The sequence below is a fragment of the Lagopus muta genome, chromosome 7, assembly GCF_023343835.1.
Source record: "Lagopus muta isolate bLagMut1 chromosome 7, bLagMut1 primary, whole genome shotgun sequence".
In the NCBI taxonomy this organism is placed as follows: Eukaryota; Metazoa; Chordata; class Aves; order Galliformes; family Phasianidae; genus Lagopus; species Lagopus muta.
The window spans coordinates 39,734,517-39,762,119 of NC_064439.1; the positions used below are offsets into that span (position 1 = coordinate 39,734,517).

Consider the following 27,603-nt stretch of genomic DNA (forward strand, 5'->3'; position numbering starts at 1 on the left):
CCAGCTTTAAAATCTCAGCGGCTAGCATTTTACTTCTGTGTGATTTGGCAGTGTTGTACATTTGATACCTAATAATAGGAGTTAAAATTTGATGGGAGAGGTACTGCCTTTTATTGCAGATAGTAGGTTTCCTCACTGAAAACAAAGTGCACTGCCTGGTCTTTTGCTAGGTGGACTGTTGGACTAGATGTTCTTAGGGATCTTTTCCAACCATAACGATTCTATCAGTAAGGTCAACCCATCAGAAGCTTCAGGAAAGAAGGGGACAGGGTCTGTGGTAATAGAACGAGGGTAAGTGGCTTTAAGCTCAAAGAGGGGAGATTTAAGTTAGATGTAAGGAAAAAATCTTTTTCGGTGAGGGTGGTGAGGCACTGGAACGGGTTGCCTAGTGATGTGGTGGATGAACCATTCCTGGAGACTTTGAAGGCCAGGCTGGATCCTGCCCCGGGCACCCTGATCTAGCTGTGGTGTCCCTGTTCAGGCAGGGGAGCTGGACTAGGTGATCTTTGAAGGCCCATTACAACTCCAAGGACTTACGATTCTATGGTTGCTTCCACTCACCTACCCCATCTCACTCACGTCAATTCCTTATGCTGGACGTCATCTGATCTCACCTGTCTACACTCTTACGGCAGCCTTCGTTGTTCAGGGCGATATTCAGTATTAAATATGAACTAAACGTGTTCTAACTGCAGAACAAAACATGAGAGGATGATGTTTCTATAGGAGCAACAGATGCTAAGCTCAGGGGCCGTTTTTACCCTCCTGTCAGAAAGCACAACCGCTTATTTTTAACCTTGAGGAAACGTAGAGCTTCCTTTGCCGAACTGTATCTCTGCATGACTGCATTCCAGCTGCGGAGCCGAGCCGTTCCGGCACCGCTACAACCCCTCTGCTGCCGCCCACTGCAGACAACCTTTTGCCTTTGGGCCGCGGCGGATCGGAAGACGCGCTCTCCTATCTGTCCAAACACGCGCTGCGCGAGGCGACGCCGCGAGCTGCCCCCCAGCTCCGAGCCGTCTCGGCCGAAGAACACCGCCGACAAACTTCTGCCTCCGCTTTCCCGCCACCCCGGGCCCCGCCCCGCCCGCTGCCCCGGGGCACCGCCCGGCCGGCGGGGAAGTACGCCGCTCCGCTCCGCCCGGCCCCTCCGCAGCCGCTGGCCGCCGCCCGTCCTCCTTGCCTTCCCCTCCCTCTTTCCCCGCCCCGCCCCGTCCCGTCCCGTACCCCTTCTCCCGCTCCGGGCCGCGGCAGAGCAGCGGAGCGGCAGGACGGAGCCATGTCTCACGGGGCGCGAGTGATCCGCACCGGGGTGAGCAGCGCGGGGCCCGCCGCGCCGCCGTCGGCCGCCGCCTCCTCGTCGGCGGGCTCGGACGCGGAGCTGCTGGACGGCGCCTATTTCCGCTCGTGTGCCGGCATGCTGAAGGTGGCCCAGATGGTACGAAGCCGGTCAGGGGCGGGTGGCCTCGGGACCCTCGGCCCTTCCCGGGGCGCCTCCGGGGCGGCGGGTAACGGCGGTTTTTGCTCTGGAGCTCTCGCAGCTGGCGGGAGGAGGAGGGAGCCGGGTTTCTCTCAGGACGCCGAGTGCGAACTCCCGTCAGAAGCAGCCTCCGCTTTTCGTTCGCTGGTGGAGACAGACGTGTGTCAGCCTGGGGGAACGCTGCTTGTGTGCAGTGCCGCGCTGCGCTGCTGGGACATCGAAGCCAGTGGCGATGTTGAGCGGTGACAACTTTGTTGTTAATCGTAATTTTGGCACAGCAGCGTGAAGGCATCGGGTGCTGCACGTCAGCGGTCCGTTAGCTGTGGTAAGTTTTGGGAGAGGAGGCCAAGGGCCGCCTGCGAGGCCGGGTCGGGGTGAGCGCCTGGGCCAGGAGTGGTGAGGTATCACCTGCAGCAGGAACTGGGGAAACGCTGAGCATTTGTACTGCAGTTGTCCCTCACTGTGAGTTCGGCTCTGTAGGAGAACCAGCAGCTGTCTGCTGATTTCTCTTCTCTTGGGTTGTTCCCAATCCATCATGAGGATCTGGAGCATCTTTCCAGGAGATAAAAACGATGCTCTTTTGAATGCATGTCTCCATTGCCAGTGACCCTGCGGTCCTGGGACTGTAGCCTTGTGCTTTGCGGACTAACTAGAAGCCCGCTTATCTTTTTCTCTTTGCCACTGTAGAAAGCACAATACCTTTTATGGACTAGAAGGACATAGTCCTCTCTGCTGTCCATCCTGATGTGTCTTCACTACACTTCCTACTTGTTACTCTCACAAGCGCGTGTATTTGTGCTGAAGTTTCAGTTTTGGTGTGCCTGGAAAGTGTGGAATGTGTGCTTTACGTACTTTACATTCTTTAATGTAACGTATGTAAATGTATTTTAATGTATATAAGTGTATGTAATAGTGTAATCTTTAACATATTTTATATGAAATAATATTTTCTGAATGCTGATCAATATAATTAGAATTTCACCTAGTGGTTTTCTGTGCTGATTTGACAAGCTCCCATGAGCCCTCTCCCAACTTTACCCTTTTACATTTTTCTGCATTCCAGCTTGCTTATAAATAACATCAGTAGAAATTACTTCAGCTATCCAAGGAACTTTGGGCAGGTTAAACTTTTCTGATGCGTTATCTTGGTAATGTATTCTTCTCAAACAGTTTTCAAAGAAAACAAAATGTTTGTGCTGCAATATGTAGAAATGACCAAGACAAGCTAGTTTTAGGTCAACTCCTCAACATTCATCTAAAATTCATCTTTTCTCAGAGATTATTTTCACTATATCTATGAATCTGCTTTTATTAGCATGCAGTTCTTCTGGTGTTGGCAATATCTGTGTTTGATCAGAATTCTCTGTGATGAAACTGTAAACATTGCTGGATTAATGTTAGTGGGGATGGTGGGACTGCAGGCTTCTTATGAAGGAGAGCCATTATTCAGACAGAGGACAAAGGTAAGTTGTTTTCAGATAGACATATGACGTGCTTCATAGAGTATACCTAGAGGCTTCTGAATGGTTCTAGTTATGAAGAAGGAGCACTACTGCATCTCTTTTCTCCTTCTTCCTCAATCCCCTTTGCCAAGAAATAAATGATACGAGAGAGAGCAAGAAGCAAACATTTTTATTTCTTCATTTATAGTAATGCTAACGGCTGTTTGCAAGCCCCAAAATTAGCATAAATAATTTGATTGTGTGCATGAAATTATTCTAATAGATGGCATCAGCATGCCAGGATAATTGTACCAAGGAAACAGAAGACAATGTCACAGGTTTTCTTCTGTGAGAAGGATCTTAACACAAGCCTTAAAATTCAGCAGTCTCATGCAAGATGAGGAGCTTGTCCAGGAATCTGATCATTACTGACTCCATGTTACCAATTCATTCCCTTTAAATTCTTCTGGGTGATTTGAAAGCTTGTGTTGGCCGTAGCATCTAGTATAGATTGAAATTAGGAATTAAAAAGCATGTTTCGTGCCTGTGAGCCTATGTACATTCCTTTATTTTGCATAATTACAGCTCTGAGAAGGTGATGCGTTTTCTGCATTGAGTTCCTGACTTTCAAATATGCAAGGAATGCTCTATATAGGTATTTTGAAAATATAGTGGAGGAGAAAAATAGTTTGTTACTTGTGCACTTTACATAGTAATAAGGCAGTTTCACAGCTGTTTTTCATGTATGACCATCACTAATGTTAATAGGGACTCCATTTTCAAAATCCAGTCTGAATTGATGTGCTTTTAACAAGAAGTTACAACGTATCTTCAACTTCTGCCTTCAACTGGTCTAGTTTGAATACTGCTCTTCCTTTTGTTCCTTCTTTCATTCTTTTTTGTGCTTGCACTTTTGCCAGTACCTTTTGTACTCTGGGTGTTACGTGCAGGATTGTGCCGTGTTTCAGGCTGTGGGAGATTCAGGTTGGACGTTAGGAAATACTACTTCTCTGCAAGGGTGGTCAGGCACTGGAATGGGCTGCCCAGGGAGGTGGTGGAGTCACTGAGCCTGGAGGTGTTCAAGGAACGTTTGGACGTTGTGTTGAGGGATATGGTTAAGTGAGAACTGTTGGTGATGGGTGGATGGTTGGACTGGATGATCTTGTAGGTCTTTTCCAACCTTGGTGATTCTGTGATTCTAGAGCAAGTGCAAGGGTGTGTGTCTCTGTGTGCACAGTCCATGTGACTACAAGGGCTACATTTGACATGAAGCCAGCTTGGCAAAATTGCTACATGTGGCACTTTTCAGTACACCCCAATGTCAGTGCTTTTGAAGCATGTTTGATCTGTGTTCATGCTACTGCTGGCTTATTTTATTGCAGGACTTTCTGGGTACTTAGAAAGAACCGGGTAGTTTTCAAAAGGTATCAGGAAACCTTTTGAGGTCTCCCGTGCCCTTGGAGACTGTTTGGAGCTGTTGTGTGCAAGAAGAGACATCACAGCACCGTGCTTCTGTAGGTCTCAGACTTCTGAAACCATTCCAGGATTGTTCCTTGCTTCTGGATCCTGAGGGGAATGGAAGTGGCCTGTGGCCTCTCTGCCCCTACTTCAAGATGGGCCAAGGTAACTGTGACCAGAGTCCAGACTGAGGGAGGATGTCCCCACAATAAGGCCATTGCTACTGAGCAGACAGCGGTTCTGGCACAGCAAGCACAGCCATAGTATACAGTGTTTTAACCTAAAGACCATCTTATTCAATCTGAATCAGGAAAGAGCAGTTTCACCAGACACGAAAAGAAGAAATCTTCTCAAAGCTGGGGAAAACAGAATAAACCCAATGAAAGTTGGCTTAACAGCATCGTTTTTAACTCGTTAAAGTTGCTAAGGCTGCTGAGTAAATATTTCATTTCCCAAGTGTCGACAAAAGCAGTTGCAATTCTTGATATCTGAACAGCCCACCAGGCAGCCTCTGAGCAGCACTGAAGTTTGCTGAAATTCTTTGGATTATTATATACAAACATACAGTTGAATAATGGTGTTCAAGGGAATATTAATACATCTCATGCAGAAAGCCAAAAAAACATTGGTAGCTAGATTGTTAGAGCCAAGATCAACTTCTAAATGTGCGGGATGGTATCAGCCAAACTTCCTGGGGAGCTGCATTTGGAAGATGTTAAAATATGAGAAGAAAGCAAGATCTGTTGGTGGAAGATAAAAACTCTTAGTCAAAACCATTGATTTAGAAAAAGGAAATGCACAAAAGCAAATGCTGTTGGAGTAGCTCTCCAATCGCTCCAGTCTTTTAACTTGATCCCCAAACTTCTTTTGTCTATGGAATCGATTGAAGTAAATGATCTAATTCTTTGCAGCAGTGTGTTACTGATGTATGACTTTGCTTGTATGGTAATAAGACTGTTTAGTTAGGAGATATGTGCAGAGATGCTGAAATGGTAAACTTTTATCCTACCTAGACTGTACTTTCAACTTTCTCCAGCAATTACTCTGTCCGTAGTTCTTCCAAAGGAAAACAGTGGTCAGAAGTAACAAGCTTGGCTGAAAGTTGCCAGATGCAGACCTGCCAAGCTTACACTCAAACAGGTCTGTGTTCTGCTTGTCTCTTCATCCCAGCTGATAAGAGAAGACAGGAAAAATGCTGCTGTTCTAGCTAACAGTGATATCCTGATGTATTACACAAAAAGTCTTATTGGAGGCATTTGATGAAGTAGTGGATAAAGTAATAGAGGAGGAAATGTGTGAGCGTCCTCAGCCTGCGACTGTGTGACAAATGACTGGCTAAAGAATAAGAATTGAATTTATTTTTTAATTTTAGCAGCAAAGTTGTTATTCTCAGGCCCAGGTCAGACACGTGTATTGTAGGTGCCCATTGCTGTTCGGCTAGATGTTGCAGTGAAGGGACCTCGCTTGGCATGCTGGCCATAGAGATAGAAGTTTGTCTATGTCGTGGGTGGCTCAAAAGTAAACAAGAGCATTTGAGTGAGGAATGCCCAAGCCTTGTAATTAAAACCCATAGGTCTGGGAAGTCCTGTTATTTACACTCTGAGATCACCGCAACAGGCTGGCTTGGCCAGGCGTACTTTTTCCATTCCTCTGCTCAGGGTGGCCATACAGTTTCTGCCCAGGTATTTGCATATGAGCTGGGAGCAGACAGCATGTTCCCTGGGTGCTAAGTAATGCTTGGTGGTAGGCTGACATGGTTTTATTTGATGGGTCAAAACTTCAGAGGCAACGGCAGTGGAAGGAATTTTCTCTGTGCTGCCATTCTGAGCTGCAGTGATGCAGCTGTTTGCAAGATTGTGCAATATGCCAAATGAGGGAACTGATGTAGCTTTACTTCAACTCTCCTTCACTTTTCTTCTTCCATAAGAGATTTGAGGGAATGGTGCAGCCACAGAGACTATTGTCAGGAGCAGCCAGAGTCTGGGATAGAATGGCAGGAGCTGCAGAAGGATGAATTGGTTCCACATGCTTCAAGTCACAAGCTAAGATTTCAGTCCTTTTCTGTTATTTGTTGTTGTTGTTAGGGAAAGGTTTAATTACTTGGGTTACTCTCTGTCTAATTGTTCAATTTCTATGTTTTTCAGCAGAAAAAAAAAAAAAGAAAATAGTGAATTATTCAACTGCTCTGGAAGGTTCAAAAGTCGAGCCCAGAATATTGCTGTTTTTAAATAGTAGGAAATCTCTGTTCCAAATATATCAGTGAATGCATTATTTCTTTCCAGAAGAGGCTACCTGCAAGCACGAAATTGGAGCTATTGTGCCTTGCTCACTTGGCCAATCCATTAGGATTTGTTGTAATACATTCATGGTATGTAGTGCTCTTCGTGTAGCTGTGACTGAATAAGGTCTAGTAAGTACATTTTCTGAAATCAGAAAAAACAGGAAGTGAAGCCTAGAAATTTACCACATCTCCTGAGATGTGTTTAGCATGCTTGAAAGAGCAGAGTGAAGTATTGGCAGTGGTTTTCTGGCGCATGTGTTTCACAGGAAGTTAGATTTGCAGTAGCGTTTTGAAATCTCTATCAGGTGTGCATGGTGTCTGTGGGCTGTCAGATGTGAAAAGCATGGATTCTTACTGCTCTGTGACCTTCCTAAGAAGTGCTAATGTGCCATATCCCCTCTCCTCTGTCTTTGGAGACAGTGTCCCTTTGAATATCTGCTTCTCCTACCACAGAGAAACGAAAACCAGTGGTTCAGTTCAGTGCAAGTGTGGTCTTTAAATAACTCAGAGCCTAAAAATGTTGAAAATTCCCTTGTTGAGGGAGCACCTGCAGCCCTGGAACAATCCATGTGTCTCATCATGATCACGGGAGCCGTGGACATACCTCAGTGAGGGCAGTGTGCCTGACCACGATGATGTTAGGTAACAGCTCCACATTGCCTGCACGAAGCAGTATCGGCCCCACAAGCCAGACAGCGTTTGGCTGCTATGAGTGAGTGTTTCCTCCGCTCCCCTCCCTTGGGTGTACTTGTAGGGCATTCTCTCAGTCCTGTGGCTGAGCCTCTCCTTTGCACTGCTGTCACATCACGTGCACTACGGGCTTGTCCTCCTCTTTTGTGGTGAGATGTAAAGTATACAGCAGCCAGAAATTGCTGCTCTCTCTGTGCAGAGATCAAACTTGAAAATTGCTGTGATTTTCTTCCACACACCTGCGTGCTTCATCTGTTCTGCATAACTCAGATTCCAAAGGAATCATTACAGCTGAAATAATTTTCTACGCTGCAATGCTGGGAATTTGATGAATACAATGGAAAGTACAGGAGTGTCTGACTGGCCCAAGCCATGTGGCTGCAGCCTTCAAAGCTACAGCAAATTGATTTGCTGTTCTTGTACTTAGGGCTTCTTCTGCTCATAGCTTGACACAAGGAAAATGGAGTGTGACAAAGACAAGATTGAGAAGCTGCTTCAAGAGGAATTTTCTTGGGATGTTGTTTAGTTTTATTGCAGTACCATTTCTGAGTTCACGAAACAAACACTGACAGCTGGAAAGGAAAGAGACCTGAGATCATCAGTAGCAAATGCAGAACTGCAGAAAGGCTTTGGATACTGTCCTGTAAGTCTGTAATCATGTTCACCCGAAACTGGGAAGGCCACTTGAAGAGGTCTCTCATCTACAAGGGAAAAACCCAGTCCCAGCTGCTCTTTGTCACCTGCTGGCTAATTGAGCCTTTTGTAGATAGCTTGAGCGTGGCTTCCTAGTAGCAAGGGCAGTGCCATCCCTGGGTGTTTGTGTGAGCTGCCGGGCAGTGGTGCCGTTGGGAATCTCAGCTATTATCTCACCCTTCACTTCTTGTGCCTTGCCAAGCACAAAGTGTGTGCGCTTAGGCCCTGTCTAATGCATTAACTGGGTTGTGATAATGCTGGTTGATGTGGAAATAGTCACAATGTTAGTATTTTGGGGAACACTCACCTGTATTTTTCCTGATTAAAAAAAAAAAAAAAAATGATGTACCAGCACAGCTAACAACATAGACTTCAGTGATGCTAACAGTCTCCTCTTGTTTGAGGAGACCTTGCTTAAGGCTCGCACAGCCCTTGCTGAAGATGACAGATACAGGCTTTTTAACAGCTCTCAGTGCGATTGCCAGATGTCAGTGTGGTATTCTCTGGGGCTGGGAAAAGAGATGGCAGGTGCTAACTGAAGATTCGAGTCAGCCAAGCAATAAATGCCTCAGACAATGAGAATGAGTTGTGTTGTGAGCAGCATCCATAAGGAGAGGGGTGAACAAATTGCTTGCTGAGGGTTACAGGCACGGACACCGAGACTTTCCTGAGCAGTTTGCAAGGTGCTCCTTATCTCAGTAGCAGTTTTAATGAAGATGAGACCCCATATGCTTTTCATTTTTTGTGCACCTGGTTTGATAGATTAGTAGGGAGTTGTTTGCCACGAGGTGCTGGTTTTGTGTTGTATGTTCCCATTTGAGCTTAAAGTAGTTGTGCCCTGCTAGATGTGTATTGGATATCCAGATCAAGTAGGAAGCTTTGCAGTTGTGGTTGTGCAGTTTGTTTGTTAGCCATGAACACCACTGGGCTTCATGCAGACAGACAGTCCGAGCCAGGCTTGGCTGGCCAGCCAGCATGGGCTCCTCTGTAGGTGGTACTGCCAGGCGTGATTGCTGCATGTGTTTTCAGACAGCCATAACCTTTACGTACAAGAGCTCTTTAGCTCACAAGTATGGATTAAGCTCTTCCTACATTGTGTCTTACTTATAATATGGGGCTTCGTTAGCTGTCTAAAGGGCAAACAGTACAACTCAGTGTACACTGAGAATGGTTCAGAATGGTGGTTTCAGAGGTACCTCACTCCTCCTCCAAGTATTTCTTCTTGGCAAGCTGAGAGGAAGTAATACAGGTGAGCTGAGCTGGGAGAGACTGCTGGAGTGGGTGGCTGTTCTGCTGGGGCTGTTGCATGCACAAGGAGTAACATGTTCACAAAGTATACGGGTCTTCTGGCCTTGCCCAGGACAGCATCTCTAGGATTTGTGGGTGCCTAGAAAGGCTTCTTTGAGAGCTAGAAGGAAAGCAGTTGCCTTTTCCAGAGTTAAAATCCTGCTAGAACGTTTGCTGCATTTAGAATTCTGGCCATATCCTATGCAGACATGTTGAAAGTTAGCTGTGCTATTAATAATCTTTTGCAATGAGTTTTATATGTTTTGGGAATTGTTTGTGACTTGAATATGGCACTTGTGTGCTGTTACTCAATTATGAGTTCACATATCGCTGCAGTAATATGAGTTTTGCACGAATGTTTTTACATAGATTGCAAAAACTTGCTGGTAATGATTTTACAGTTGGAGCGTTTTAAACTGAATTTGATTTATAAAACAAAGCAGAACCTAAATCTTTTAGTATTGGTTTAGAGAGAAAAGAAATAAAGTTACGAGCCTCTTGATAACGATCTTGCTTTGCTCTTTTAAATTAATTCACTGCTAGATGAGACTGTAGCATGTTCTTTGCCGTATAACGGTGAAGTCCTCAGCTTTCAGCTAATGAAGTGCAGTCCAGTGTGGTGTCCTTCAGTGCAACATGGTGTGGTGGTGCAGGCAGCTTTGGGGTGTGAGGCAGGGAGCTGGCTGAGGTGACAGAGGTGGGACTGATGTGTTGCTTGCACTGCGCTGTGCAGTAGGTGTGACTTCGCTGGTCGTTACAGATAATTGCTTTTTTAGTAATGGTGGCTACCATCCTGCAACAGGGGCTTTTTAATGCTGTCATTCACATGCTGGTTCTGTGATTACCTCACATCCTTTGCTATCGCCGGTGCCTGTGCCAGAACAGATAAATAACTTATTAATAAGTGAAGAATACAGCTTCCTTGTACTGAGGCTTGTCCTCTTATTTGACCCTCTAAGACTCAGATAAGATTATTTTGTCTTCTTCTCACCCTCCCACCATTCCTATCTTCAATAAATAGCTGAGGATGGCAGTGCACAAGAGAAGTCACTTATCAGAGACCAGGCAGCCTCCTTATTTTAGCAAACCAGCCAGACAAGAGGAAATCTGCCCAGACACAGGGGCTGAGAGACTGTTGTGCAACCAAAGACTGACTGCTTCACAGATCCATGCACTTGAAGATTGCTGATTTCATCTGTCATTAGGGAGGTTTTAGCTGGACTGGGTTCTTTATCATGTTTTCCTTTTCTGAATCTTTCTAGTGTGTGCTTGGCTGTTAGACCTCCCTTTTCCTTTGGAAGAAGATGATTTTGGTTACGGCATCAGTCAGCTTTGTTGCTTAAATTAGCTGAACTGGTGTTGCATGAATTATGCTTGTGACCTTGACCTGAGCTTTGTCTATCTTACAGCTTTGTGAGTAACAGTAACAGTTTAAAAAACCGTTTGATTCTCTCCAGAAGTATGTAATTAATAATATACATATTGCTTCACCGTGTTGTGGTGTCACATTCATAAATACACAAAATGTGGTAGTACTGCTGCAGTCAGTGACAGCTCTTCTCTGTGCGGGACACCTAAACAGGACATGGCTGTCCTCATTGGCATGCTTAGGATGGAAAATTCCACATTCTATTTTGACCAGTGTCACAAGCTAAAAGCTTTGACTTTTTTCATTCAAATAAAAGAAGCATTTAGCTCTTATTATATTGCTTTCTTTAAAAAGACTAATAAAACTTGGTGTGAGTCACCACTGTCCCTTACTCCAAATCTGAAGACAGACAGCTTCTGTGCAGTTGTTTGCACGGAACTTGGGTAAGTTCTAAGAGAGGAGGAATTAAATGAAGGAGGAGGGAGATTGAAGCGGTACAGAGGTTCACCAGTTCTTCACCAAGTGCAGTGGAGAAGTCTCCTTTCACTGCTGTTTACAGCATTCAAGGGAAGAAGGAAAAAAAAAAGGCTATATCTGTCTTCTAGAGAATCAAATTCCTTTCCAAAGAAGGATGGAAAATAAAAGCTTTTTTGGTATTTCACACGTTATCAGCTACAAGCTGGGGGCTGGTAAACCAGAGCTGCTGCCTACAGTATTGGTACAGATGTAGTGGCATGCTGAGTCGTGTCCCCTGCCCTCTTTCCCCTGAATGGTGCTCTGAGACAACGTCTCGTTTCCCTGTGCACCTGCTTAGTAAATGGCACTTTGGTAGTGGGCTTCTGAGGCTTCTAGTTTCGTGAGCACCTTGGCTGGCACTGCCCCCTGAATGGAATATCCTTGTTTCTTCTCCCAACTGCTTATTTCATTCCCTCTGTCACCTTTCCTCTTGCACTGGCACCATTGTTGTGTTCTTGCACTAATTATAGAACAGATAACAGCTGGAAAAACAATTCATACACAGGGGAGGACATAAACACAGGCAGAGTCATTGTGTTGCTGTGTCAGTTCTTCAGGTTTTTTTTTACCTCACAATACTCTGTGCTGGTACTGCACAAAGTGGCTGAGTAGAAAGGCTAGGAATTGCTTTTGGCATTGACAGCTTTGGCTTAAATGCATCAAACTATATCCCTCTGGAAATATTTTTATTTACCTAATTGCAATTCATGTCCTGATGCAAGGGCATGGGGAGGATACCTAGGGTATATTAAAAGAGGGAAATGTTGTGTTTTCAGATGCAGGAAGAGAAATTTGGATTCTTTGGAAAGAATGAGATACAGAAGAGAGGAAGTACAGAGTATCATATAGGGAATGAAGAAGACAGAGGAATAGTAAGAAAAAAAGAAGGAAAAAATCCATGGAATTAAAAAAACTTCTTGTGGGAGAGCAGAGCAGAGGGGAGTATAGCCAAGAAAGAAAAGAAGATACGCAGAGAAAAGCAAGGAAGTGGTTTCATATCACATAGTAAAATAAATGGAAAGATAATGCAGTGATGAGTAGATTATATGTGTCCATGTTTGTGTCATGGTATTACTCGAAATCTTTGAGATAAGAGTTAGTGTTTCTCCAGAACTGGGTATCTTGATGCAGATTTGCTTCCTATCTACCTTATCTTTCTTCCCAGCAGTTTAGCTGGCATTTCACATCACATTTTTTATATAGCAAAAGAAAACTATTGCTCATATCTAAAAGTCACATGGTAAGACAGCAGTTTTGACCTACCAGTTCAGAATATGATCTTGAGACTTTGAAGAATTAGGGTTTTAGTATTGCTGCTGGTAGTACGGCAGCAGCTGGAAGTCCCAGACCTTGACAGCCAATGAAGTGAGCTGACCATGGCCAAGAGCCAGACACCCACCTGGCTCTCATGTGCTCCCTTTTCCTCTGGGATGGAGAGAAGATAGAAATGCTTCTCGTGGATTTTGATAATGACGGTTTCATAAGGAAAGCAAAAGCTGTGCTTGAAAGCAAAGCAAAAAGAGGAATTTGTTCACTTAATCCCCATTGACAGGCGGATGCCATGTCACTTGCTGGAGAGCAGGCTCACAGCACTCATAATGGTTGCTTGGTTAGACAGAGGCAATGGCCACAAACATCATCCCGTCCTCTGCGTGTGTTGCTGAGCACTACATCGCATGGCCTGGAATATCCTGGGGGCCGCCTGGGGCAGCTGGCTCGGCCACATCCCCTGCCAACCTCTTGCCCACACCCAGCCTTCTTGCTCTGTGTAATGCAGTTAGAAGGCTTTGCTACTGTGTGAGCACTGCTCAGCAATAGGCAAAACACTGATGTGCTCTCAACGCTTTTCTAACCACAGAGGCAAAGCGCAGCGCCCTGTCAGCTACTGTGCAGGAAGTTAACTCCTTCCCAGCCAGACCCAGTGCACAGCCACTGTCCTGGGTGCTGTGCACACACAGTGGGAAAGGGTAACGCTTACTCCATGGGCATTATTGGAGTAGTGAAAGAAGAGCTAGATACAGGCCGGTGATAATGCGTGGGAAAGAACAGTCAGGAGCAGTCAAGAGGACGAACAGAGGCCTGAACTTTGCAGCTTATGTTTCCAGTTTGAAAACAGGAGTCTATTTGGGATGTATTTGGGGTGTTTTCTTTGCAACACGTGATATCAGATTTTACTGTAAGTAAGTGATAGTGATATCCTTAATTGAATAATACATGCTTGCACAAAACTAGCTGATGTTAAGCAAAACACACTTGTCTTAATTGTCTGATACTAAGCAAAATATACTTGATGCTAAGCAGATCATCCTTTATCTACTCATGGAGCTCAGTATATAATTGTTATCTAGGTCAGTGTGGGTGCCTTCTCCAGTATATCACCCTACAAGGAATTTACTACTTGGTTAGAAAAACAGGGAGCAAAGATATGAAGAATTGCTCATCGTTGCTAAATGAGCTATGGAAAACTGCCAACTTGAAAAAAGGAAGGCAATCTGTGGTCATGAAGAAGACAACTGTTTGCTTCATCCCCGAGGGTCTTGAGACCACCACCCAAAATCACTGAGCATGTGCAAGGAGGCAGGACCCTATGTTAATCATTTTGGAGAGGGTTATTGAGTATGTGCATACTGCCCAGAGGAAACCTTTGCACAAGTAACACAAGTAACATATAAGCTGAAGGTCTTTTGTGCAAGGTATGCATGGTTAGGGTGGAGATAACCTCTTGCACATCCAACTTTGTAAGTAAAGAATGCCTGCTTATCAACACCACATTGGAGTCCTTAGAGTTAGTGAGTTTATTCCTGGATTTCAGATGGCAGTAGTCAGGAAACAGACACTAATTACTATTTTACAGTAAGCTAGGATACTCATTTTTATTAATCGTGTGGAGTAATGGCAATGAATCAATCCAAAAGCAACTCCAAGAGACCAATCTTTTTCTACTCTTTTACTTGTTCCCTGAAATCTCCATTGGACTTCTTAGGAATTTTTTCATATATTATTAATTCACACTTATCTGTTGCATCAATCTATTTGTGGATTTTGTTTGTTTAGTTTTGTTTGCTGTTGTTGTTGCTGCTCCATTTTGGTTTTTGTAGATAGCTAATTCTCATTTAAACTATAAATGAAAACAGTCATCTTGACCTAGGGTCATAAGCATCTCGATTGTTCATTTGCAGTGTTCAACATTTTGCCTTATTTTATATGTCTGAAGTGTTTGGAAGGTGAAGAACTTTAGCACGAGTCTTTAGGAATAGCACAAAGCTGCGCCAGGGAAGGTTCAGACTGGACATTAGAAAAAAACTGTGTACTGTGAGGGTGTTCAAACAATGAACAGGCTTTCTATAGAGGTGATTGGTAACCTGTGTGTCTGTCAGTGCTCAAGAAGCATTTGGACAGTGCCCTCAATTAACATGCTTTAACCTTCATTTAGCCTGAACTGGTCAGACAGTTGAACTTCGTTGTCTTTCAGTGTTGCTTCCAACTGAGCTATTCTATTCTATTAGCCCTTATTTGGTGAATGGGGGAATTGAAGCACAAAATCACATAATTTACTCAAATCTAAACAGTAATAAGGTTACAAAACTGAGATTGGAACTCAAGAGGCACTGATGTTCAATTCCTCCCATCTTCTGTCAGTGTTTGTCTGTGGAAGTGTGTCTCTAATGCTCAGAACAGCAAGCTTTCTTTTGTAGCATGTTGTCAGTATTGGAGATCATGCTGGATTTATATTTGTGCAGGTAGCTGTGTCTGAAGAAAATTTAGTTCTCTCCAAACGTTGCGAAAGAATTAAGTATTGGTAATAAAGTCAGAGCTTTATTTATTACATCTATTAAGGTGGGACAGTAGAAAAAGATTGTACAAGGCACTTGCACAGATTTATTCTTGGGCTATAAAATTGCTCTGTGGTCACATAAACTACAGTCTTTTACCACATGATCAGACCTGCTTCAAGTGTCATTGCTGGAGCAGGAGATTGGACCAGATGACCTCCAGAAGTCCCTTCTAGCCTCAGTCTTCTTGTGATTTTTGCTATGAGCACCCAACACATAAGTGGATCACGCCTTTCATTTCCTGCATGGTGAAAACAAGCATGCAGCCGCAGCTCCTCTCTTTCCTGTCAGCCCTAGGTATGTCTGATTAGCATGGCTGTGGCTGGCTCACATTCAGCAAGTGAAGCCACAGCAGAGAGCAGAGCAGGTCTTAAGCCTTGCCCTCACTGACTAAAGGCAGCAGCAACATAAACCCTGGTCCCTGATCTGAGGATCAGATCTCCCAAGATATGTCCCACCTCCCGTTAATGCACGCTAAAAATCTGTGCTCATTCATCCTTTTTTAGGGGACGTGGATTAGCTTTTGAAGGAAGACTGTATTAGGCAAAAGCTAAGTGTTTAATTTTTGGTAGAGCGAAGCTCACTTCAAATCAGTGCGGTGTTTAGGCTTGGAAGCTTATGTCACTGCTATTCAAGGGCTAGCATTTTCCACAGGCACATTGCAGAGGAGATGGTTGACTTTTCTCCAGCTCAAAATAGAGAAGAGAATGTGGACTCTTTCTATCTTTCTTGTGTAGTGTCTGTTCTCTCTGGTAAGGTGTTGAGTGCCTTCTGGCAGTTGCTGATTGCCTTTAGCTCATGTTGGCTTCATTGGGAGATGGTTGCTGAAATATCCCAGTGTTCCTGAAGTCTTAATGACTCAACTATAATATCTGGTTCAATGGAAAGTCATGAAGTTTAAGCTAATCAACTTTTGTGAAACAGGATAAATGTGGAGCTTGACTTAAACCCCAGAATCGTCCCTTGAAGTTGATTGATGCCTATTTTCTTTGTGTTGCTTTTCAGAAACCAGAAAACATATCAGTAATGTCCTGCAACACATCTCTCACCCATTGCGTAATGCAGGTCAGAAGCCTGCTTACATTTTGTGCAGTGCGTTGAAATTTTCCTGATGCTGACCAACCTTTACCTCATTCTTCTGGTGTGACTGGCCTGCTGGCTGGGGGTCCGAATCTGCTGCTTTCACAATCTGAAATATTATATTGAAATGGAAATGGCAGTGCTCTCAATTTTTTGTGCCCCTAGGTTTTGTTTTCAAGATGTATTAACCTGTTCCACTGAGCTCAGATGCGTAAAGAATGCTCATAACATTTCATCACTTTGCCATTCATTTCTCTCTCCATGTATATTTATTTATCTACATGTGGTCTGTGCCACAAACTGACTTCTGAGGTGTATATATGAAACCATATCTCAGACAGTTACATGTTAATCATTTTACCACTCACTCAACAAGTTTTCTGGAAACAGAAATTACAGAGATAAAATTGAGATATAGTTATTGCCTATATATGGTATCAGTATATTGTGATAAATTCTGATACCTGGTGAAGAAACTTTGGTATTTGTCACTTTTTAAAAGGAAAGGTAAAATTCTGTGGCTCTCCTTGCTACATTGGTTACTATTCCGTTTTTTTAATGGATGATTTTTTAACTCTGAATGTACCTGCCAGCCATACGGGCAGTGTTGTGTGGTTAGCATGGTATAGCATTGTATAAACTTCTTGATCCTGTCCCATTTGTGCCTGTCCTGTGGAACAGCATTACGTGCCTCTGATCAGAGAACCCTCTTGAGAATTTGTGTGTAAATCTTGTGCTGGGAAATTTATTTTAAGAAAGGAAATATTTGAGAGAAATGCATCTTCCCCATGGTTATTTCTTCCTACCTATGGGGGGAACTGAAGCACACCTGAAAGCAAGAAAGGAGAAGTCTTTGCTAATTGTTTTGGTCATCATTTTAATTGAGAATTGGCACTTGGAATGGAAGGCACACTTGTTAAATCCAAGTTTCTGCCATGTTCTTAGGAGCTGGTCAGATGTTTTTTTTCCCTTGGATCTTCTGAGGAATGCAACTCCTCAGAGGAGTTTTCTGATCTTGTCTTTGGATGGCTCTCCTTTGTGCTTGTTCTGAAGTTTTTATACCTGCTATCTAAAAGGAAGAAAAAGAAACCTTTATGCTTCCCTGCTTTCAACTTACAAAGCTTAGCAACTAGATATGGTAATGTTTAAAGTAAGTAAGGCTTACCAGTGCTGCTTATTCAGATGGTAGCTATATTTCAGGGCCCCAGTCCTTCTTACCCTTTGTATACAGTAAAAAAGTTGATAAAGGAAATGGTTCAAGTGTGAAATGAGCTAATAGGCAGATTCAACATTTCTGTGAACTGGCTCTCCCTTTTTGTTCTGTACAGTGTAAAAACTGAAGAGCGGTCACTGTAAAAGCACCTGAATAAGAGAGACTCCTTTTAGCCTTTGGTGCTTAGACAGCCATTGTCCTCATCCCATCGTGAATTATGGGCAGGATTCAGCACTTGCTGTGATTTTGTTGTTGAGTCTTACTTCAGAATTAAATTTCACGGAGTGTTATTTTCATTTTCTTCTTGAATTATTAGGAGCGTGTATCCTGTATCACTGCAAATGATCTCTTAAATGATATGATAAATGACCTGCTGATCTCCACCTGACAGTTCAGGTCATCCAGCAGCTCAGTCAGGTGTCTCAGCTCGGCTGACATTAAGATTCAGGGAGCTGAGATGTCAACCTGAGCCAACCTGGGCTTCTGCTTCCTGTCATTTCCATGCAGCCCTAACTACTCCCTTGTTCTCCCTCACTTGGGAGAGATCATTAAAATGATCTTAAAATTCAAGAACTTGGCTTGGAAGTAGGAAATGCTGAATTTTATAGAGCATTTCCTTCTCTTCTTCTATGAAATGTAACATCTCTGAAATCTCCACCATACTTCAAATGCAAGGCTTTGTGCATTTAGGATTACCCAGTGGCTAAGCTGTGAGACCTGAGTTGGAGGCAGAGAATAGGCATGATGCAGAGAGAAGCACCAAACAGATGGGATGCTGCCAGTGTTGAACTCCCAAACTAGAGGGCAGAAACTAGTTGGGGAGGCACGGACTGACCTGTATCATGCATTTTGAAAGGTAGGAAAGAAAAACAATCTGACACCCAAACAACATAGTTCAGATTCTTCCCGCTGTATGTTTGACCCAATTCCACCTGCTTAGGTGGATAGGCTTAAACAGAACACACTCCCAGGTGCAAGCAAAACCTCTATTATACTTCACAATAAATTGTTATTTTGACCAAACTCTGTCCAAACAACCACATCATGTTGTGACAATGAATTGGCTCTTTTGGAGGAAGAATCTGAGCTATGTTATTTGGGTGTTGGTTGTTTTTTTTTTCCTTTTCATTTTAATTAAACAGTAATGGATGGAGTTGATTAGGAGTTTGAAGGATGATTATACATGCAGTACTGAAGTGCAGGCTTCCTCAGAATTATTTTTTTTTATGTCTTGAAGAAACATTCAAAGTGTGAATCATTACTGTTCCTGTCTGGTTTGGGGTGAGCTGAAAATTACAGAGGCTGAAAATGCATGTTACCAAAGTCTGTAATAATAAAATATTTGGCTGTATCCTGGGTAGATTTTTTTTCAATCAGCCATGCTAGGCAGGTCCTTTGCAAGCCTACCAGTAACAGAAGTTGTGGTTTTATGTGACAGTGTTAACATAGTAAAACTTTAGAAAGGTTTCTTGACATGGTTACATCATTTCCTACAATACTACCTTGCAATCTACTGATACCTCTGCTGCAAAGGTGATAGAAAAAGAGTGAAATTGTTATCTCAGTTACAGCCAGCACCCACCAAACAGAGCTAAAGGTGTTCATGGCATGTTTGTTTTTACAGCATTCAGTGATTTCAGCTGTAGTGAACCATCCATGTCCTTTTGAAATTCCATAGGGTTTATGTCCTCCAGTTGCTGCTGCAACCCCAGGCATTCAGCACCTGTTCTCTATTTGAGACCTCTTGTTTTGTAATACAGACTTCTTCAGTTTGGATCCCACAGGCTGTCTGGGACCGTTGCTTTCTTTTTAGCAGTTGGCTCTTTCTCAGCTTTGAACATTTTTGTGCCTGTTACTTTGTCCTCCATTTTGTTGGGCCCATCCAGTTTACTCTGGATGATTGCCTTCTGTTTCTAAATGACATATTGTTGTGTTTGAAGTCATCTTCATAGATGCTCTAAAAACCTCTAATGTGTCTTTTGTCTTTCAGATCTCACTGCTGGTTGGATTCATCAGTGTAAATAATTCTCAGTGGACAGATTACAGCGCATACAGCTACTTTCAGATTGTTACAATGTGCGACTTGGTTATGATTTTGTTCTTCTACATAATCCACATTTTCAGAATCTACAGGACGCTCACTTGTGTTAGCTGGCCACTTGCGGTAAGTCTGTCAGGTGGTCTGCATTTTTTGCTTCTCTTGTGGGTTGATGTCTGGATTACTTGGTTCATTTTCTTGTGCTGTCACATGTTGATAGGCTCTCTTTCGTGTACAAATCCCTTTGCTGCTTTTGTTACTAGTGTTCAGTTCAAAAGATACTGTAATTCTAAGTCTTTAAGCTGACTTGAATCAGATCCTTCTCTCCTTCACACAGATATAAATCCAGATTTGCTCCAGTGAAGGCAATAGGGTTATTCTGAGACAACTGGAAAAAGGTGTCAGCAGATGGGCCCTAACTCTGGCCATTTATAGTAGCTACACGTTTGCTAGAGTACCAATACACTACATTAGAATTTATGTAGTACATCCTGTCCCAAAATAAAGTTTACATGTGCTATTTAAGTCAAATGTGACTCTTTTTGGTATGGTTATAGGTAACTTAAACAATAGCGAGAAATAGGATCCTCAGCCTGACTGCTCATAGCCTGGCCTTCACTAGGAACTTCCTGCAGGATATCCTACCTCATTCCACCATTTCCCCTGTACATCCATCTCTTATATCCTAGCAGAGAACTAACAAGCACCACTGAAAATGAGAGACCTGAACTTCCGCAACAGCTTTGATTAGATCAGCTAACAGAAAAGTCATCTGGCCTGGTGTGGGATCACAGATTTTAGTAACCTCTGACTACATCTCTCTTGGATGCATAGTGACCTGTTAATCCCACAGAGAAAGAGCTAAAGGGGTGAGGAAAGCCAAACAGAAAGATGTAGAGGAAGTTTTGAAATTCAAGAAGTGTTTGAATGGCTTTTCAAGGAAGCTATGTAAATAGTTTACGGAGGTCAGGTAGCAGTTTATTTTACTTCTAAGCAAAGAAAAAAAGTAAATTCTTTTTAATGGAGACTTGCAACACTTTTTAAAATATGTACCTCTAGTATTTGTTTCTAGAAAGTACTTCTCTCCTTATTTAGAGATAATATGTTTGCATGGAAGAAAGAATGAGTTTTGTAAAGCAATATTTAATGTGTGAATTGTTGTAACTCTGCCACTTTGACCTTTTCATTCACTTCCTTTTGTTTTTCTTATCTGTTTGTTCATTTCAAAATGTTCCACAGTGCAATGGTGAACTTAAGGCACTTCAGTTTGTGTCTATTTAGTTTCAGATAGATGTAACGAAATGGGATGCTTATACATTATGTTCAGAGGAGGCTATAAAGATGGAGAAGGCTCTGGAGGGCAAGGTGTGTGAGAAGCAGCTGAGCTCCCTGTGTTTGCTCAGCACAGAGCACAGGAGCTGAGGGGAGGCATCACGGCGGCTGCAGCTGCTCACGGGGAGCGGAGGGGCAGCGCTGAGCTCTGCTCTGTGTGACAGACACGAGAGAACGGAGCTGTGCCAGGGGAGTCAGGTTGGGAGTTAGGGACAGGGTCTGTGCCAGAGGGCGGTGGGCATGGAGCAGCCTGCCAAGGGCTGTGGGTGCTGAGTGCCGGAGCTCAGGGAGCGTTTGGACAGTGCTCTCAGACATTGAGTTTGGGTTTTGGGTGGTGCTGTGAGGAGCCAGGGGTAGGACTTGAGATATTCTGTGATTCCCTGGTTTTACAACCACCTCCTTTTTGGTCAAATATTTTAGTATCTTTGGAACAGAATTGAAAAGCCTGTAAGAGACTTTGGGAAACTAGGATTAGTGTTTGGCTGAGTTTCCTGGCAAGATCCCTGCATTGCAATCAGAGGTGTGCCTTACAATCAGTAAAGCTGTGGTGGTTGAGGAGGTTGTTCTGTAGCGACAACTTTTAAAGCTGCAAAAGCATTTTTGCAGAATTGCACTGTCCTGGTCCTGCTGGGGGTTCATTCTCTACATGATATGGCCTTTGATAATTCACTTACAGCTTGTCTCCATCCCTTGGGTTCTGTGAAAGTTGTAGGCGTTTTTTTTTTTTTTGCTGTAATCTATTACATTGCTGTAATAGATGTCTCTAAGAAAGAAACATCATACCTGATTTGCCTGCTGCGATGTGGACTAATCAGAGGAGACTTGTAATAGAAATGCTTTATTCTAGCAAAAACAGGGGTTATGATCTTGATCACCTGAAACGAGGTTACAAGGGGAAAGTAATTTGTAGTCTGAGAACCTGCTTTAGGGAAGGATCCTCTTCAGTTGTTTAAAAATCTGAGCAGAGGGAAACTTTGGTATGGTTTGACAGACTGTTTCTCCTCTGGAATTTCCTTGAACAATTTCCTTTTGGGTCTATATATTCTGTGTTTTGGTTTGAGAAGGAATCTCCTGTCTCCCTTACACGTGGTGTTTGCCTGGCTCATGCTGGTAGTGCAGTACAAAATCAGTAAGCACATATCCCACCAGGACACCCCACCACACAATGTTCTGAAGACCTGTATTGATTGATGTAACCCTCGTGAGGATTCAAAACACAAATCCACAGATGACTCTGGGCACTGTGAGGCAAAATTGACTCCTAGGGTGATATTTGTCACACCAGAGAAAATCTAGAATGTAGTGCCTCAGTGCTCTCAGAAAAAAAAAAGTTGCATCACGTTTGATTTACTACATTACTAAGCTGCAGCTTGCAAGACTTGGGCAGCTTTTCTGGAACCTGATGTTGCTTATGAATGTCTGCATAGTTGTGCTTTTTGTGTTTTCTCTCCTGTTTCTAGGCTTGGTTGATGTAAGAAAGTTGTTAGTAAATCCAGCTTATTTTCTGATTAGAAATAGAAGCACTTGCATTTCCTCTGCTACTCATTGCTATTTCATGTATGTAGGCTAGAGAAATGTGCCCCCAAGGCTTCTTCCTTTCCTCAGAATGGTGTCTTTGAGTAAATTGCATTCTTGGTACAGTAAAGATACATGTTTTTCCCCCCATATTGTACCATACTGAATGAAAAAGATGGAGTCCATACCCACTAAGTAGATTTTATTCCAGTGACATTTAGTAGAGCTGCAGATTGGTCTTTCCCTTTCAAACAGAAACCTGTCAGTTGTTTTTTATGTTTTTCTCTTTCTTTATTTTTTTAACTTTGAGTAACCACTGCCAATTTGTTCTGATTCTGATGGATACTGAAATGCTTTTCTGGTAAGTTTTCCTTCTGAAGCAATCTATGCTTGTCTTTACAGGAATTTCTCCATTATTTAATTGGTACAATTCTGCTTCTCATTGCATCAATTGTAGCAGCATCGAAGAGTTACAATTTGACTGGACTAGTGGCTGGAGCGGTAAGGACTTGTTTATTAGTCTTGATGCTTTTTTTTGCAATGTAAGTTGAGTGCTAGAAATCCATTGCTTGTCACTTTGATTTCTTACAGACTTGTCTTGCTTGTTTCTTGGTTGGTGTACTGTCTTCTGTCTCATTTCAGTGATTGTTCCATAACATAACACCAACAAAAAGGTTTCGTGAGACTCCAGTCTCACCACTAAAATGAATATGTGTTGAAACAAAAGGCTTTAGCTTTAACACATAAAGACAAATGTGTTTTGGGGAAGAATTAAGACAATTTAGGTTTGACAAATGGCTGTTGTAACAACTGCAAGTTAGCATTTCACCCTAGTCTTCTGCATTTGCCATGTTCTGCACCTGAAACAGAGATTATTTCTCCTGAGCTAAAACCCTTTGTCATCCTGGGTCTATGTATTGGATGATGTGTTCTGTCTCTGGCTGAAGTGTTGTTCAGAGACACGAGTTTTGAGTGTGGACAACAGAACTTAAAATGCAATGCAAACTAGGATAAAGGGTTGCTTTCACAAGCTTGGTCCCAATGATTATTTGTAGATTCAGATGGAGAAGGAGACACTTATTTATCTGGCAGATGACAAATAAAGACTGGTCTGAATGGGGTTTGTCAAAAGAGCAAAAATCAGAGCTGTCAGAATAAGTCTTTTCTTTAATGCAGTGTCCTAATGAGAAGTCTAGCAGGTGGGACACTGTGTAGGTGTCCAGCTTTTTCTCCCTACTCTACAAGATTTTCAGTCATTGGTTTGACAAGGCGTAAGCTGCTATTATACTATGGTAACTATTTTTTTTTTTAGCACATTGGCAGAATGGTGTAAAATATAACTTCATTTTTGGCCTGTTAACATCATAAAATACATAGTTGAATATACAGGAGTCCATACATTCATGGATTATGTGTCATCTAATGGTAAGTATTTGTGGTTTGTCTGTTTTTTCATTCAGACGTTTGGATTCCTAGCTACAGTCCTTTGTGTTTTAAGCATATGGTCATCCTACAAGGTTTCTTGCATCACGCAGTCAACAAGTAAGTATCATGCTTAGTGCCTGCCAAAATGCTTCTCAAAATGAATATTTATATTTTCCCATGGCAGTATCTGCCTGGGAGGATTTATTAACAGCCTATTCCTTGTTACTCAAAATTACTCACAAAGCAGTAATTGTACACTTTGGTCAACATATGTGTCACAGCTACTGACAACTTTTCACAGCTAACTAGTGGAGCAAAATAACTTGCCTCTAGCAAGTATCGGTGCTGTCTCATCTTCCACACCTCCCTGCCCTCCCACCAAAACAAGGTTTCCTGTGCGTTCTTTAATCAAGTAAATTCATTTGTTTGTGGTGGTGCAAGTGACACTGTCTTCCTTTTCTAAGATGCAGCTGTATGACTCCTCCATCTCAGCAAGATTTCTGCCTTACAAAATACTATACTACAGAGGACCGTCCATCACTGAGGAGAGAGCACGGGTATTTTGTTATTAGTCTGGACTGTCAGTGGCTTTTGAAGATCTACTTGAAGTTTTATGCAAAATAATGTTATGAACCAAAGTTTTTTTGTTGCCCTCATCCAAAGAAGTTTACTTCCCCCCCAGAAGAAGCACATAATGGAGAACCATATTTTTTCTGAGCTTTACAGAGAAATGCTGCTTCTGTTTCTCAAGCTGGGCTGCAGTCATTTCCAGCTATTTGCAGTAAGTGCCTTTAAAACTCATTTGGAGAGTTGTTTGGTTCTCTTTTCAAAGGGATGGAAAAAAGTGCTTCTGATTTCCTCCATCTGTTTACAGAAGGGAAATACTGCAAATTTCTGCCTGATTCTTAACTTCCAAGGCTGATTTTTCAACAAAGGAACTGTTACAAACTGATTTGTGAATGGATAAGCTGACCCAAGTTCAGAACCATGGAATGTTTCCAACAGCAGCTCAGCCCTATCAAAAATTACGAACTGCAACTTGTGTAAATCATTGCAAATACTCCCTTCTAGCCCTGGCAGTATACGATGAAATCAGATCCATCAAAAATTATTATTAAAAAATTCTCTCAGCCAAATACAGGAAATACATACTCAAGAATAAGCTTTAATGGTTTGTGGGATCTTTTTCTTTCCTTTTCGTAAATAGTTGTTGGTGGAATGGACATTTTCTGTGCATTTCCTGGATGTTATTCTCTTTGGAATCTAATGGTTTTTATGGAAAGCCCATCGCAAATAGTGCAGCGTGCTTCTTTCTCTCTCTCACACGTGGCTTCTTGTTCCCTCTGACTATGCTGGAATCCATGTTTTCAGAGCCTGGACAGAGTTTTTTCCAACCTGATATTGTTATGAAGCTGTTTGTAAATTTAAGATGGAGACAACGCTGCTATTTTCTTGGCACTTCTATCTTTCTGACCTTTTGCAGTCCATTTCTGGTGAGCTGAAAGCTGGAAAAAAGTGAAGCTCATGTTCTCTTCCTTGGTGCTCTTCCCTTTCATGTCTTGTTGTGAAGCAGAACTTGCATTTGTGAGCTGGTCTTTTCTGTGAGGACAATTGCAGGACAGTGGAGCGCATTTCGGCAAAATAAAATAAAAAATCAGGATTTATATATTTTACCTGACCCAGACTGGAGGAAAGAAGCATTTTCTGGCCTGCTTTTCATTTTTCTACCTGTCCTAAATTCTGCAAAAATGCTGCTAATTAATTTAATGATTGGCTTTCGAGAAATGTTTTTGTGCCTCATAGCACATCAGCATACATTGCCAATTGTTATGTATGGGTCTCTGCAGTGATTTTTTATTTTATTTTATTTCTTTTTCACTCTTGGACAAGAGAAATGGGCCAACTTCTAAAGTTCTAAGAATCTTGGTAAAGTGAAAAGAATTGAGCAGACAACCAGGAAAGGCAGGAATCTCACTTCTTGTGGTGCATGGTTTCTGTGATTCTTATTGCTTTCTTTCCCTGAGTGACTTAAAACAACACAGAACAGGAAACAGTTTGAATGCATAGAAGTCTACTTCTTGTGGATCAAGAAACCTGTGTTCACTCCAAGACAAACTGCTTCAACATGAATACAGAAGGTTATTCAAATAAATCTTACTGTGATTGAAAAGACTGCAGAAGATTATGATATACATATATGTGGCTTGATTTTTATTTGGCATTAAGGGTGGTTGTTCACTGGTTCCCCTGCCAAGACTGACTTAGCCACAGTTTTTGGAAATCAGCACCCTGACTTCAGTTTGGATTGACATGGTAGGTATTTAAGGAAACAATCTCTTCTTTCCCATGGGAGAACAGGAAAGTGCTGTTTCTGACAGTAGCACCGTTGCCTCTGGAGAATGCTGCTCGGATAGGTATTGGGCACCTTCCACAGGCTTTCGCCCATCTTGGCAATCCAAAGGAAAACAAGTGTTCAGTTGCACTCAGCATGAATGCAGCTGAGTGCACAGAGCTTGTGGCAATGGGGAGATGCATCTGCTAAGGCTGGGCTTGGGGCTGAGCTTGTGGTGAAGAACAGGCTGTTTCAACGCTCTGCTGGAACCTTGCCCCTCTCTGCACTGCATACTCATCTCTATCTTTTTTTTTTTTTCAGTCTACCTCTTGACTCTGTCCCTTGCTACTATTTGGGGGAGGGGGGGAGGGAACCTTTACAGGGAATTTCTTGCAGTCCAACCACCAAAGGATTTCTGGATGACACAGTCTGATCACCCAAAGAATCTGTTTTGTTGCACTTGTTTACACTGGATCAAGAGACAAAGTTCCCTTCTAGGTTATGTACCCATCAACAGGCATAAGATATGCCTGTAACTTTTGTTGTTGAGACACTGCTGGGTTCATAGACCTACCAGAAGCTCTTAAAGCAGGATGCTTTTAGGCTGGAAAGCTGACATTTGCTGATATAACTTCCTCACTTCTCCCAGATTCTTGTGAAACATGTCTACCAGAAAATGCACTGCACAGCTTTTGATGATATCAAAACCTACTAGCAGAACTTTGAATGACAGCTCTGTCTGACAGACACTTTGGCACCTCACTACTGTACCTATGCCAGCGAAAGCATTTTAACTTTCCTTCAGCGTCAGCCTTGTTCTGAAAGCTCCATCTGTCTTTGACTTTGTCAAATATGAGATTCCAGCTGTTTTAAAAATAAACTATGTATGTTCGCTATTTGGATGATGTCATGGCTTTGATAATTGGGTTGTTTTCTTGCTCCTTTTTTTTTTTTTTTTTTTTTTTTTTTGCCTTTACCAGTGCAGTGATTTTCTGCCTGGGGAACATCAGGAAGCATTCGGGAGAATGAAAGATGTTATGAGCCCCAGAAAAAAACTATTCACCTTCCCTGGTGTGTAGATGTGCCATCTCTTGATTGTCCCCCACAGAAATGTCCATCCTCTTCAGTCCCAGGAAGAGTGTTGTTGTTCCTTTGAATCAACACAGGTAGATCTTGAGATTCAGTTTTGCTGAAAATTGAATTTAAAGAGAAGAAAAAAAAAAAGAGAAGAAAATGAGTAACAAACTGATTCATAATGAAAAAAAGAAAAAGTTGGTGTTCGACCTCTGGGGATTTGAGAAAAGCTAGAGATTGAATAGTGCCTCTGTGAGGTTAAGAACTGGGTAAGTGAGAAGGGGAAATGAAACTTCTACCAAAAAAAAAAAAAAAAAAAAAGAGGAAGGATGGTTCTGAAAAGCTTGAGGAGCACAGTGCTGGATGAAGACTGCAGGTTATGTGAGTGTTTTTTCTGTTGCCCTAAAATACTTGCATTTTGCATTGTGTTTACTGCAAGGGACTGGATTCTGTGCTTCTAAAGAGGATTTAGGAATACATCACTGTGTGGGATATGAGACAACAGGATGTTGGGTCAAAAATGAATTAATTTCATGGTTTTACTG

General features: G+C 42.5%; 1 protein-coding gene across 1 annotated transcript; it reads left to right on the forward strand.

The window, feature by feature from the left end:
* Positions 1-1,160: 1,160 nt before the first annotated feature.
* Positions 1,161-26,884, forward strand: CMTM7 (CKLF like MARVEL transmembrane domain containing 7). The gene is made up of 5 exons (XM_048950661.1): positions 1,161-1,438; positions 19,333-19,506; positions 22,630-22,728; positions 23,688-23,769; positions 24,117-26,884. Exons 1-5 carry the CDS (start codon positions 1,280-1,282, stop codon positions 24,128-24,130), a joined length of 528 nt encoding a protein of 175 aa, XP_048806618.1. The 5' UTR covers positions 1,161-1,279; the 3' UTR covers positions 24,131-26,884.
* Positions 26,885-27,603: the final 719 nt, after the last annotated feature.